Source organism: Bemisia tabaci, chromosome 2, assembly GCF_918797505.1.
Source record: "Bemisia tabaci chromosome 2, PGI_BMITA_v3".
Classification (NCBI taxonomy): Eukaryota; Metazoa; Arthropoda; class Insecta; order Hemiptera; family Aleyrodidae; genus Bemisia; species Bemisia tabaci.
Window position 1 is genome coordinate 66,099,307 of NC_092794.1, and position 15,297 is coordinate 66,114,603.

General features: G+C 34.7%; 1 protein-coding gene across 6 annotated transcripts in view; it reads left to right on the forward strand.

Moving 5' to 3' along the window:
* Window positions 1-15,297, forward strand: part of LOC109039794 (uncharacterized) — a 38,520-nt gene that overhangs the window by 14,110 nt on the left and 9,113 nt on the right. For 4 of the 6 annotated variants that reach the window (XM_019055455.2, XM_019055456.2, XM_019055460.2 and 1 more), the window contains 7 exons: window positions 311-587; window positions 1,519-1,682; window positions 3,010-3,120; window positions 7,003-7,137; window positions 11,874-11,990; window positions 13,723-13,978; window positions 14,951-15,141. In XM_019055455.2, coding sequence (XP_018911000.2) covers window positions 311-587; window positions 1,519-1,682; window positions 3,010-3,120; window positions 7,003-7,137; window positions 11,874-11,990; window positions 13,723-13,978; window positions 14,951-15,141 — 1,251 coding nt within the window. The remainder of the gene's footprint in view (window positions 1-310; window positions 588-1,518; window positions 1,683-3,009; window positions 3,121-7,002; window positions 7,138-11,873; window positions 11,991-13,722; window positions 13,979-14,950; window positions 15,142-15,297) is intronic. The other 2 variants (XM_019055458.2, XM_019055459.2) reach the window with 2 other exon arrangements.

The following is a 15,297-nucleotide window of genomic DNA, read 5'->3' on the forward strand; positions in this document are numbered from 1 at the left end:
AGTACAAGAAGTTTCTGATTACCCAATTTATCCTCCAAAACCCTCTCTAACTTCAAAAGATCTTAAAATTGTGAGGCTGTTGCAAAAAACTTACAGTGAAATAATAAATTCAGACGAGGGGCCAATTTTCGTCTGCAGAGTCACTTTCAAAACATATGGCTAAAGTTGCCAGGATTAACAATCTACCAAGATTAGTTCTAGGGCAAGCATGCGCCCCTGAAATGGTTAGGAGAAATCAACATCTAAAGACAGGAAATTTGTGATTGAAAATTGTAAACTGTTGCTAATTTTTTATTTTTCAAATTCCTAGGTTCTAGTTCAACAGTCCTCAGTCAGACAGCAGCTCATTCCACAACAGCAAACACAACAACAGCAACTGCTGGTCCAGCCGGCATCATCAGCATCTACAAATGTAACTAATTGGCAGCAGCAGTCACAGCAAGTGGTCCAACAGCAGCAAGTAGTGCAGCAAGTCGGTCAACAGCAAGTGGCTCAACAACAGCAGATTGTGCAACAAGTTGTGCCCCAGCAGCAGGTTGTTCAACAGCAAGTTTCCCAACAGGGACAACCAGACCAGCAATTACAATGTAAGTCTCCATTTGCCAGGTTTCTGCAAAACCAATCCACACAGGTTAGTCATTCCTGTATACGTGTTCTGAAACTGTACCGCACAGTGACATAGAGCTGGCTGTTTTTACAGCAGGAAATTTAAAAGCAATGTACTTTTTATGGGAGCAGCCAATGTAACGCCACTCTAGCTGCGACGAGTGAAGGCCAAGCGGAAGAGTGGATTCCAAAAAGATGCGCAACGACTGACCTGTGTGGACTGGTCTTGGGTTTCTGTTTTTTAGCCACTAAACATCATAGTCGGATTAATCTCAGGTCAGGGGAAATGAAATTCAAATTTCACTATTGGTATTCTACTTCTATCAATGAAAATGATGAATGTAACCGATTTTGAAGGTAGCAGAGGGATAGTACATGTCTGGAAAACCAAGGAAACTAGGAATTAATAGTGAATTTCATCAGGTCAGAGGAAAAGTCCACGAGTTTGATTAAAAAGGACTGGAAATTTGAATAATCTTGAAATTCAGAATCTGAAAAAACGTCAGCGCTGTCTTTTCAATCAAACTAAGCCCCAGTCTGATTTGAGCCTCAATGTTCCAATTGTACATACTTCTGAATAGTGAATTGAGAAATAAGTTTCAACAAGGAATTTCAATTTTAGAAAGCTTAATGATATACACCTGAAGAAAAAAGGTTCACTTATCTCTGTCATTTGCTTTAAAATCAATGCCAAAAATTGTTCATTTTCAGTTCTACATGTACACATTGCCAAAGTGAAAAATCAGGGAATACTATTATTTTGTTTGCAGTAAACTGGGGAAAGTCAGCGGGTTTTTTTTTTTTTTTTTTTTAAATTTGTTGACATCCTTTAGTAATTTAGTACATGAATTATTGATAGCTGATCTTATTCTCTATTCTGCGGTTTTGATATTATTTTTTCCCCCTCTGTAGTAAACCATCCAACAACAGTCGTATCGAACCAACAAATGGCCCAAATGACGTTGCAACGACAACAATACATTCAGCGATTGCAGCAAATCAAGCAGCAACAACAACAGCAACAGCAACAAGAGCAGCAACAGAGCGGAAACTCTGCTGTTATGTATTCGACCCAGGTAATTTATTTATCATTATCTTCTCAATAGAGAATTTGCAGGTGTCTAAAATTTGATGAATTTCGTGTTTAAATGGAAACTACTGAGTGAACTGAACCCGAGGATACCTTTGGTCCATGAATTGAACAATTATTGCAGAAGATGTAACAAAATGATCTAATCTGCCCAAATACGGGTGTTTAAATGGAAAATGCCGCCAGATGACGACACTAGGCGATCCATTTTCTCACTTTTAGATCTATTTTTATACTATTTTCCATATCAGAAAAAAATTATAAAAAATACTGTGAAATTAGCTCTTTAAGCACTTTCAGATGAAGCAATAAATAATTTGCATGCAAATTCTGCATTGGATTACAGTTTGAAATTAAGAACTACTTTTGAATTAGAAACTGTGACTCATCGGTAAAGGCGACAATTTACATAGGGAAACTAATGCCACTTACCTTGTTTCTAAAATGAGCCAGAAATAGTAGTTTTTCGTAGCAAAATATGGTTCAATCTACAACTGACTCAACCTATGATCCAAAGTTACAACCCTCAGTCCATTGATGGAAGAGTGACTCGTAACCAAATCCGCCGATTTGATTACATGTATTTACTTTTAGTACTGAGTGAAGATAACTCCCCTGCTTCCTTGCTCCCATTGCGCAAACTTATTTGGCGTTGACTCTATTTACTCATTGACGGATTTAGACTCGCATGCTTCAGACAATCTCTTTTGCTCAGTCCTCGAGAAGGGAGGAGGGAGAGGTCTTCCTTTCCCCAGGGAGGTCTGGAGGAATGCCCTCAGCAAGAGGATCTTTCCTCGAAAATTTTCTAATTTCTTCCTTGTCAAGATAGTAATTTCGATTTTGAAAAATCATGTTTTAATAGGTAGCATGATTGCAGTTTTGACAAGGAAATGTCGGTATTCAGTCCTCCAAGTCTGTAATTTTGTGAGAATCCAGTGGAAAACTGCAGATCGTAGGAATTTACAGCATAAAAATCTTGTCAATATTTTGTGCTTTGTTTTATTATATTTTCTTCATCTTCTTACTTTACTCAAGCATCCGCCATGATTCCAGTATTGCTTTGCATCCCTCGAAATTTATAACCACCTATGTATCCACTTCTAGAAATTCTGTGCCATACTCGGTACTGTCTAGTATCCAAATAATTAAGAATAACTGTAATGTTTCTCATCAATATTTCAAGAAAATTCTTACTTTAATACAATATTACAGATTTCTCTATCTTCATTACCTAACTGCCAAGTTAGGTTTTTTTTTTTTTTGATTTCTAATATCTGTATTTAATGTTTGGTATTTGTGATTTACTGGTGCAGTCCTCTCAGCAAATTCAGTTAACACAGCAGTCTCATCCTGTCCAGCAACAACAGCAACCTCCAGCTGTTCCTATGGAAACCGATCAGATGACACCGCAAGATGTTTTTAGTGTGAGTAACTTTCTGGTTTTCCCTCTCCCTCTTACTGCATCATTTTGTCATCCCTGAATAGATATTTTCATCAGTTTTTTATTCAGATATCTCAAACTTGTAGTCTACAGTGGAATGAAATTTATAATTACTCAATGACTCATTCATTATCATGCACCAAGTAGAAAAAGTGTGAAGACGTTAAAAGATGGTACAAAAAGTTGTCTCATAATAAATGAAACGAATTGTAGGAATACCATTCTAGTCCATCAACAAATTGAACATGTGTTCATTTCTCCCCAACGTTCATATATCATAAGTAATTAAACAGTTTTTTTTTTTCAGATGAAAAGAGACTGTTTCATTCCAATTACAGTGTCGTAGATCAACGTTATCTACTGTTAGAAAGCTAAAATGTGCTCCATCTGCCTTCTTTGCTTAAAAATTTGTCCGTGAAGTTGATTTCATCTATATCTTCCTCCAGCATATTTTGATCTCAGATTTCTTAGATCTGTGTATTTTTTTCAGTCATGCTGCAATCACACGCTGAATGTGGGAGCTGAATGTGAAAGTCATCGGCCCGATGCCTGAATTTTGCGCGTGACGCGCAAAATTCAGCAACGATTCTCAGCAACCATCAGACTAATGTCGGATTTGTCTGAACCATTTGAGTAGATTTGACACACATGTGGATGAAAATAACTCGAATTTGCGAAATTTCAGCCGTTGGGCGATGACTGTTGACTTCCACATTCAGCTGCTATATTCAGCATGTGATTGCAGCATAAATTTTATCTTTTCCCTCTTTTTTTTTTTTTTTTTGTTTGTTCACTCATTCATCAACACATCATTTTGCCCTTGTAAGTCATTTATTTGTTCGATATTTCTCTCTCCTCCTGCTCTAAATTGCGGGTGACTTTCTTCCTTTGAGGAGGGAAGAGGATTATTTTCTGTTAAAACTTACAGAATTTTAGCAGAAGAAGCACTTAAGGGCAGGATAAGGTGAAAAGTCTATGGCAACAAGCTCTTTCAGCCTGCTGATTGTCGAAACTTGTGTTAGGATGACACGACATAGAAATTTCTTTTTATTACTTAGTACAGGTAGTGCTATGTTTTGTCTTATCATGCTGACCTAGCAAGGAATAGTTTCAACAAGTCACTTTTGAGGTTATTTAAATAAGGTAGTTTAAAATAAAACCTCGAATCATCTTATTTTGTCAAAACTTTTGAAAGGCTAGGATTGTACCCATAGTTGATATTGCCAGAGCGTGAACTATACACTAAATTTGTCTTGTGATAACCATTTTTAAGCCAAATGTCCATGAGAAGTCAGGGAAAAGTCAATTTTTTAGGATCAAAACCTTTAGTAAGTCAGAAATTTTTAAAATAAATTGGAACCTGTTGTACTTCATAATAGGCTAAAAATATTGAAGAACTGGTCCAGTATCCTCGATTGTACACATGATACGAAGATCAAATCTGTATCAGTGGCTTAAGTCAGTGGTGTTAATTGTATTTTGTGCATTGCACTTCTCACATACTAAGAAAAAATGCTGCATGAGCCTTCAGACGTTGCCATACTTCCTTTAATTGAAAAAGAATTTACTGGAAAAATGGTAAATATTTTTCTTCCAATTCTTCAGAATTTTTTTTTTTTTGCAACTTAAGCTTAAATATTTGAAAATATCAAGGAACAATATGCATAACTTTTCAGAAATGAATATTTTATGATGAAAAATTAGGCATTATCTGAGGGTTCATACGGTGTTTTTCCTGAGTGCAGGAGACTTGTCATCATTCATTTTCATATGCTGGTTCAATTTTTTTTTTACTACGCACTTTTTTATCACATTATGCATTATGTGTTGAACACTACGCTTGACCACATTGGATTGCCTTTTGATACTTTTTGCCTAGCTCTCAGTCATGCGACCCACTTCATTTTTTTTTAGTTTGTATATAATATCACTGCTCATCACTGTCATAAATGTATATAATTTAGTACCGTCTCTCAATATCTTGGTGAAGTGAACTCTAAAGCTTAGTTGGTGGTTTAGTGGTTGCACTTATTTCTCTCCTTCTCCTCTCAGAAGGTCATTGGGCTTAGGAAGGACTGCTTTTCACTAATACTCGCTAACTAGGAGAGTCAAATAGGAATTTTTGTCCCTCTAAAATCATTCATTTATTTCATTACTAAATATCCATTGAGTTAAAGTCCTAGGAGATTTTTAGGATAACATGAATAATTTGCTGAAACTTAATTTAATTATCTTGACCATTGACAATTTTACAAGTCAGCAACTCTGTGTTTCTCCATCCATTGAAAATACCGATTTCTGGTGAGGCAAGCTCCTTCGCCAAGAATTGATTGTTTTACACACATTTAAATGGAGGAAAGACAGTGTAACCAACTTTCAAGAATTGCCGTTGATCTGGACGGATTAACCTAGAATCAGTTCAAATGCATTTCACGTTGCCAAATTTGCCTGAATGGTTTATTTTTTGACAGACTTAAACAACACAATGCTTTGAAACTTTTTGTTAATTGCTCGCAACTTATACAGAAAGCACTTAAATTTCAAATTGAAGTGTTGTTCAGTTTTCTGATGAACAATTAAAACATGAGAGGAAATTAGATGATGTGTGATGCAGTCAGATTGATACTGGTTTGATCCATCCGATAGTCCTTCTTTTTTCTCTTCATAACAAAAAATTTCAGTAGTTTTTTTTCAGCAAGTGAACAAAACGCATCTCACCGTTTTGGCAGACTTAGGCTCTCAAAACATGACTTCAGTAGTTTTTCGAAACTTAAGCTGTAAAAAGGTCTAAAAAGTTTGAGAAACTTAGTTCAAGGAGGATCCTCAAATCTTGTTTTTTTTTTCCTCGTGGATTTTTTCAAAAATTTGTCATGAGAATTTATGAAAATAAAAAAAAAAAAAAAAAAAAAAAAAAACGAGAAAGGTGCAGAAATGTGTTTCAAGCTAAAGAAGAGCAGTGGCAGAAAGTTTCATTTATGAAATAAAGATACCTATTCAAAGTGTTAATCTCATCATCTACAAGAAATGGCTTTCTAAAGTTTCTGAGGTGCATTTTTTTCAGGAGTTGTAAGGCAATATCAAAAAAGCTTAAATGCATAATACTGCATCTTTTGGCATTGCTTCTGACAGACTCTATGCTATATTCCTAGAAAAGCCTATTTCTCTGAGGGCAAAAAGCACAGTCTCTTTATAATCACAGGGTGTCGACAAGTCTGAAAAACCTGAAACCTGCAATCGGCAGGGAATTTCATCAGGTCAGAGAAATCAGGAAGAAGTCAGGGAACTTAATGAAAATGACTCAAGTTTGAACTTGAATGAAAAATTTTGAAATTTCAAGTCTAAAAAGACATCAGCTCTGCACACTTGATCAAACCAAGTCTTTATCTTACTCGGGGTTTAATGCTTTGAGTTACACTCAGAGTAGTGAATAGAGGAATACTTTTCAACAAGGAATCGCAATTTTAGTTCAGTTAAATGATAAATAACTGAAGAAAAAAGGTTCCTTTTCCTGTCATTTGCGGTGAAATTAACAGCAAAAATTGTTCAATTTCAGTTCTAAGTGTACAAATTGTCGATTTAAAAAGTCAGGGAATTGTGATCATGCCGATCGAAGATGACCTGGAAAAGTCATTGAATTTCATCCTGCTGAGACTGTAGGGAACCTGAATCAGCAAAAGTCGTCTAGAGTAAAGCTGTTCAGAGTATATGAGGATATTTAAATCGTATTTGTTCTGTTTTTTTTGTTTGTTATGAAAATTATTCTACAAGAGGAGACATGATTACGGTATGTGAAGCAGTTGAATTGAAAACAGGAGATCAGACCTAATGAAAGAATTCTGCAATAGTGTGATTTTAATTTTTCCAGAGTACGAATACAACTCAAACTCAGTCGTCTGTACAAACGGCTCTTGTCAATGCCAAAACAAAAACGGCATTGGCAAATATGTTGAGCATTAGATTGCAAAGTGGTGCCACGACTGTTCAGCAACAAGCGCCGCAGGTTAGTCGTCAGCTTTACGCGAGGCATTCACTGAAAAGGTCAAATTATCGTAGGCCTTTTTCACCACTTGTCTACTTTCTAAACCAGTCGTTTTATTAACATTCCTAATTAATCTCCTGACTTCAGTTTGAAATGTTCTTCTTTATTTGAGAGATTCTCTCGAATTGCATGCTTTGGAACACTGTTCAATAACTTCATTCTTGTTTGCGCCTAATCCTTAATCAGTTTTAAAGAGTTCTTTTTCAGTGCAGTGTGAGAAACATTTTCCCTTCCTTTTTATCTTTGATTACTGTGACATATCTGTATTTTACATGTAAATTGAAGCAAGCGTAACAAGTTGATGGTTCAAATGTGTTTGAATATAGATGCCATTTTTTCCCTTCTATCATTATACTTGCTTTTTTTGAAAACTTAAACTTGCTAAATAGGATGGAAGAGGAAAAATCTTAATAATATTTTTTGCCTGTTATGGAATTATTTTCTCCTGCATCTTTCAAGGCATCTTCTTCTAGCTATTCTCAATGGTTATTCTTTTCATTTTATTATTATTCTATTTTCTGATTTAAAAAAAACTAGACTGCAAAGTCTTCCACCGGTCGTTTTCTTTTACAACTTTTTGTCTTGAGAGTCTTATATTTTTACGGTTTTTCCATGTCATTTGCTTGTAGTATAGATTGTCAGTAATGTATTTTTGTTTTGAAAGGTCATCTTTTATTGCAAATAGTTAGCTGCAGATTTATTCTTCTTCTTGTGTTCATATCTTGAAGAACTTGTCACCTCATTAATTATTTCATTTTTATTCATTTTATTTGTATCCATCAAAAATTCAAACTTCACTCTTAGATACAGCCTCTGCCACCCCATTATGAATTGCATTTTGCACTCCTTCTTCGTGTCGAATGCTTTGAAACTTCACAGGTGTTGATGCAAGGTTTAATACTCCTTATCCTACTCTATAATATAGAATCATAAGTGTAAGGCATAACGCCTGAGGCACAAAGAAGTCAAGGGACTTGGGCTAGCGCCCTAAGTAAGTTAAATTATTCGGAAGCAAATTTGGGACAATATCAAGATTTCTTGTTTAATCTTACTTTTATCCCTTCTTTTTTCATATCTTTTTTTTTTTTTTGCTTTTCTTTTCCTCAGTTAAAATCATTAGGCTCCCTTTAAATCTGTGTAGGCTATTTGCATTTTAGGGTAGGGGGGAGGGGGTAAAGAAATTTTGAAATATTTTTTTTCTCCAAGCAAATTAAATTATACATACATCTTAGACAGATTAATTATTTGGGCATAGGGAAGAAACTTTGGTTTTCCCTGTGGAAATATTGCATGTGCATGTACGAAATCGGCACATATCACTTTTATAACACTTTTAGCTGTTTCTATCTACAATACTTTCTCTCCGTAATGACTATCGTTATAACAAGAATCTTTCTGTGATGAAGAAATCGGTCGCTCCTTTGAACTTCCTATATTAAGTATCAACTATCGTTATAATGAGAATCTCTCTATATCGAGGAAATCAACTGGTCCCTTGAGTTCTTGTTACAGAGAGAAAGTACTGTATCTGTTTATGGTTGAGCTTTCATGGTTGAAAATAAAGTTGTCAAAATGCTCCTTTGGAACTTCATTATATTTTTAGCCATAAGATGCTCTAATTTTCTGTCCCCAACTGTGTTCCAATCAACAAAAAGAGACGTGTTAGACTGTTTCTGTACTTAGTAGGATCCCAAAAAACAAACTACATCAAGATTAAATTATCGTTCAGTTTTTTTTTTTTAATATCATATTTAGTTAGTTATTATATACTTGTACAACAGAAGGCAGGCTAGAATTATCTGCAGTAGCCATCATATCATATCATTTACCATATCATATTATTTATAGTTTGATCCATCATTGAGGCATTGTGATCCTCCGAGTATCCAAACAAGTATGATAGGGAAATTAAAGGTCCTGTAGCCTTTAATCTCCTCACAACAAACAAAGTGACTCTAGTAGCTCGAAGGAAGTGAATTGCTCTTATCTATCTTCAAGAGTCTCTTTTACTCTTTAACTGAAGGTAGTCATAAACACTTGTCTATTTTTGTTTTTAATGTTTTTATCATTTTTTCAATCTTATAAATTTAATTGTAATTTTATAATTAGACATGTCAAAAATATTTTTTATCCTTTTCTTTAAACGAAGATCAAGCTGATAAAATTACTTCTTACTTTGAATTCTTCACGTTAGGAATAGGGGAGAAGCTAGACTACATTTACGGATGCTGAATCTCTCAATGGCATCTGTTTTTCCCTAGCATGCACCTGTCTCCCAGAAAACCCCATTTTTCAGGGTAAATTTCTATTCTCTGGAAAATTTTTACGGAATGGGAAAATCTAATGGTATTATCGATTTCAGCGCCAAAAATATTTTTTGTACAATCTTTTTTGATCCTTATCTCATTCTAAAAAGAATGTTTTGTACACCCCTGTCATGAATGCATGAAGTTCCGCTGACAAATCTTGTGTTCTCTTCGTGATTTCTCTTCCATTTTCCACTGATTCTTTCAAGCAGTTGGTTTGGTAGTAAGATGTAACATAAGAATTTTTATGGAAGTTTGTGTAGCATAATGGCATAAGGAGAAGTCTGATTTAAATCTTGCGTTAGGCCTAACTGTCAGTCGTTTTTATGCTTACTTACTCATCAACTCTCTCAGCATTATTGGACATCAAAAAAATTAAAAAACATCAACATGAGTATGTTTGAAAAGTCTTCTTTACTACAACTTTATTAGAGAAAAGAGAAACTAGCTCCTGAGGCTGACCCAGGCTAATGTTAAAACTTTGCCAAGTCTCTGAGCTTAATAATGATTTCTCCAAAGAAATGCAATGATATCATCAGCATTCTTTGCCAGGGCATTTATTTTGAAGACCTTTTCATTTGTTTTATGTGTGTTGTGCCTTTTTTAAAAATGGCTCTTACCTCACGTTTTTAAGGGTTCAATATGTAATAATTTTTGGGGGGAAGGCCCAGACTCCCTCAAGACTTTTCTTTCTTTTTTTAAATTCTGACACAACTTTATTAAAAAGGTACTAAGATACTCGATTTGTCGGGATACGAAAACTTTGTCTTGCAATTGAAGCCATGAAAGCATGAAAGCATTTTGAAGCATGAAAACTCCTATGAATATGTAATAATGTCTATATTTTAAGCTATTGCTAACTTCGTCATTCACGTAAATGACCGCCATACCATGTCGTAAGAACTAACTTTGAAATCAGAGATATTTTAGTATATTGTAAGGTCTTTTTAATTTTTCCACCTAAAAATTCTAGAAATAATCTACTGAAAATATACAAAATCGAAAAAATAATTTAATAGTACTGTAGTAACAGCTGATTTTCAACAGTAAGTATAATTTTTGTTGGTGGAACATATTAAGAGTAAGAGACAGCTGCACATGCAAGAAGAAGCAACTGTTGGGATTATTTCATAATAATTTGTTGGTTAAGGGCTATCTCATACACTCATCATTTTTCTTCATTCAATTTTTAAAACTTTAAATACTACTATTTTTATTAATTTTCATATCAGTGAAAAGCTGGAACCAATATTTACAACCCTGAAGTGAAAGCTTAAGTAACTGCAAGTAGGTTGCACAAAATGGCATGGATCAAGTATCAAAACAGCCCCATGTGTCGAAACATTTTTTTACTGCAACCTGGAATAGATTTACTTTTAGGTTCTGTGGTTGAGGGATTTCATCTTTTTTCATTTGTCGACTCTCTAGTTTTTGTTCTCTCAAGCAATTTCAGTCATAAGGATGTACTTTTTCCTCAATTTTAAACTTGTCATTTATTTTAAGTTTATTTTTCAGTTTTAAAGATGTTCACCAAATTCAGTAGGAACAATAGAGAAGATGCTTGTAGTAGTCTCATCTAGCTAAACTTCAAATTTCTCTAAAATGGTATCTATCTATGTGCATGTTGAAGCAACATTTTAAGTACTGATTCTGGTGATATAATTGAATAATTGTATGCTTTATCTCTTCAATCACTGTACTATGTACAATGAGATAATAGTGCCCAAAAGTTTGTACAAGATGGTATCGTAAACTGTCTCAATGAAAATCGAAAATTTTTCAACTGTCTGTACTTGAAATCAATGTGATAATTTTTCAACATTTGAACATTTCCAAAACTTATTCACTAACTGAACTAGTCATTCAAACATGAACAACTTCTAAAAGACTTAAAAACTTATGAATTAAAGACAAGAATGACAGCCCCCCCCCCCCCTCATCTTTTGTTTACATACTTTTAAAACTCTCCTGTTGCCGCAAGTATCAGTTAAAATGTTTTAACACATTAAAAATGTATGAATTTCATTTGGACTAATTTTCCCCAAACCTTTTCTTTTGTATGCTATAACATGCAAAAAAAAAAAATTCAAAGTATGAAATGCCACTATGTTCGTTGATGAACCAGGAAGTAAAACTCCACATAGCACAGAATTAGTGTTTTATCCACAGATTGAAAAAGGAATAAAATATCCTGAATCATTGATAACTGTATTGATAGAGCACCGTGACCTCCTCTCACTTCCGGAAGGCTGGAGCTGCTCATCTTGCACCAAGGATTAAATTCTCTTCTGTTTACCTCCTGTGACTAAATGTCTGTCAGTTGAGTTTTTCTGAGGCATTTTGTTTTACTTAGCAAGGCTATGATTTTCAAATAATTTTTGATATTTTTAGGTGATGGGTAATCAGCAGGAAGTAAGTGCTGCTGGTCAATTGCGGTTGATGACTGCTCAGCATCATGCGGCTCAGCGTAACACCCCTCCTATTCCTCAGCACATTGCTGCATACCAGGTCCATCAATTTCTTATTACTTCACAAGCTGACAAAGAACACGTATTTAAGATGAAATTTTCTTCTCTTCTGTGTATTTTAAATGATCAGAAGCGCGTTTCTCTTCAAGTGATTCATACCCCCAATTTTTGAAGCCTAAATTTTCTTGACTTCTTAAGAATCTTCATATGATTACAGTGAAGTAATGATTAATATTAAGTCTAATAATAATAAATATTGAAGGAAAAAAAAGAAGGAATCGATAACGATGAAATCATTGCAGAAGAAAATTCCGAAAAAGTTCTTTGCATTTGATTTTTCTTCCCTTTCTCTTGTCTATACTGTAACGGATACCTCTGGTGTTGCATCATGAAACTTAATGGAAGCTGGTGATGCTTCAATTGACGGTAATTAGAGTAACATTGACAATGGGTTCATTGTGAATGAAATTCGTCTTCCTTTCTCTCTTTCGACTCCTATGTAGCGACATCTCTTTTTAAAATCCAATTCTAGACTTTAAGCTGTGTTTTCTGGAATATTTTTATGAATTAGTAAAACCGGGAAAGAAGTCAATTTTTGAAATAAAATAAGAGTTATGTTAAAATTTAAAAATAAAATATGTTAAAATGTGAGAATAAAGCTTTGTTATGGAAAAGGCATCAGATTGAGATGACAACATATGGAGGTCACTAGAGAGCATAAAACATCTTTGTTCGAAGTGGAAGGCCACTTTGTCATAAAATGCATTCTTGACTTGATGTAACCACTGAGAAGGTCCTTTCATTAGCAGGTTCCTTTGTTTTTATACTCCCAAGTTCAAGTTAGTTGTTCAAATGTATTCTTGTTTGTCCTTTAATGTCATAAGGTTTTTGTTCAGTTGGTTTTTTTCTTTCATATATGTTTATCTAATGAAATCAAGACTCTATAAGTTGAAGCCATTTTCATTTCCTGCATCTTTCTTGAACTAGTTTTTCTCTTTTTTTTTCTTTTTTTCGTTTTCTGTTTAATTAATCTAACTCCCTTTTCGTTATTTTTTGTTTTATTTATAATTTTTTTTTTTGTTTTTGTTGCTTTTCATTTCTAATAACTGTTGTGAGTCTTAGTTTTGTGTGAGTTTTCTCTCTGGCCCTTCTAGTTTTTGTATGTAGAAGATTTGAAATTCTAAAAATATAGCTTTAAACCTAAGGGGTTCAGGTATTTCTTTGACAGACATTTTTAACATAAATAAAGTGTTTGGACCTATTTAAAATTTACTCATCATGACCCAACCAATCTTTTTTTTTTTTTTTTTAGCTGTTAAAGTTTTGAATGTCGGTCTAACTTGAAATCTCAGAATATCTATCCCTTAAATACCTGATTCTATATATTAGGCCTTTCTACCCATAGGGAAACATTTTTGTAGCTTCTTTTTTATGTTTGCATCCTCCGAAGTTGAGCAGATTCAATATTCTTGCTTGCTATGAATTGGGGGGAAAAAAATAGAGATTGCCGTTTAATAATTTGGAATCCAAAAGACAGACCCCATTAAGAAATGCTTGAAGGATAATAGTCTCTCAAGGATGAACTATTGTTTTTGATTATTAGAATGCCTTTGAAAATTCTCAAAATACTTTTTTTTCTCTGGAGGAAAAGCGTTAAAGGATAAAACTGAATCATTGAATCATAGGCAACAGTTCCAGAGTTTGCCTTCTCTTAATTAATGCTAACCCCACATTTTGCCCATATTTTAACGTCGTTTTCCCCCCTTTTGCAGCAACAAAGAGCAGCCTTGTCTAATGTAAGCAACACTCCTGTCACTGGGCGCAGCTCTACTGTTCCGAATAATAAAGTGCTCCAGCAGCAACAAACAATAGTTTACGGTGGTAGTCAAGCAAACCCTCAGACTGCACAGCGGGTAGCTGCTGCTCTAGCCAAATCTGCGGCCAGTCAGTCTGCATCCGTGCATCACCCTCACCACATCAGTCAGCAGCCTCGCCTCCAATTTTTCGGGCATAATCCAAATTTAAAGTGTGAGTTGTATTCTACTTTTTAGCTGTGTAAAAGAAAGTTAGTCATCCCAAAGTACTAAATTTTATTACTATGAACCAACTCCAGTGATTTTTGACTCAACAATCAAGTGCAGGACCATTTCAAAAGATTTCCCTCTTCATAACCCAATAGATTCATCATCACATATTCGTAGGGCATTGATTTGTTTCACTTCTTTTTTAACACACGCAAAATTTGCAACTGTGCCACTATGCTACAAAAAAAGAAAACCACCGAGAAATCAATGCTAAATATGCACTGGGTGGGGGAGGTGTCTGAATTCCGGGGGAAAACAATTGTGCGAAAGTAAGACATCTTGATTCCTATTTATTCAACATAAAATTTAACTCCCATTGTTGAAGCTTTAAATCGAGTTCATCATTTTAATAAATGTACACCTTTTCAAAATGTCCATTATAGTTAGATATATTTTGTAAAAATGTATCAAACCGTTGTCACAGTGCGTATGATTCCTATGAAAAAAAAAATATTTTAGGACAGGATTATTGAAATGTAGAATTTCAGCAGGAAGAAGTCATTGGAGGAGCTGTTAACTAAGTATATTAAATGACTGGCTAAACCAGGTCACTGAAGTGCTATAGGATTTCACCCATGAGGCCACAAAGTCTCAGCTGATTTAGAGTTGGACACCATTCAAACATCTCTGAATTTCCACCCCTTGAGCATTGTTTTATCAAATAATCAGCAAAGCAAGTAAATTGATCCGCACTTTGGCAACATTGCACCCTAGTTTGACAACCTTTTTTTGAGAGTTTCTTTCATAGGCGCAGGCTGTGTAAGTAAAGTGCATAAGCTCTCTTCTGGGCTGCATTTTGATGAGTCACTGTCCTATCCTGGGATTACCGGCAGGTGACAGTATGAATTTTGCTGCGGATGGCTTTCTAAGGTATTCCCAAAAGACATAAAAAGAAACTGTTTCATCTCTTTTTCAGTACCACCTGAAGCTTGTTTGCTGGGATGTGTGTTTCTGATTGTTGAGTATGATCGACAACCGTATAATCATACTGACAGGGAGCGATGGCACAAGGTCATTATCGCAAATGGTGGCGAGGTTGAAACTTGCTATACCCTCCGTATCACTCACATTGTCTGTCAGACTCAGAAACACCCTCTGGTTCAGCAGGTAGATTCAACTTTTTTATGAACTTTTATTTATCACTTCCTGTACTTATTGAATCAAAGTATTAGTGAGAGGGAAATATGGTTACAAGAGGAAAAGAGATGATTCTCGTGGCTTAAGGTGATCAGCTCTTTATGTATAGTTTTAATGAAAGATAAC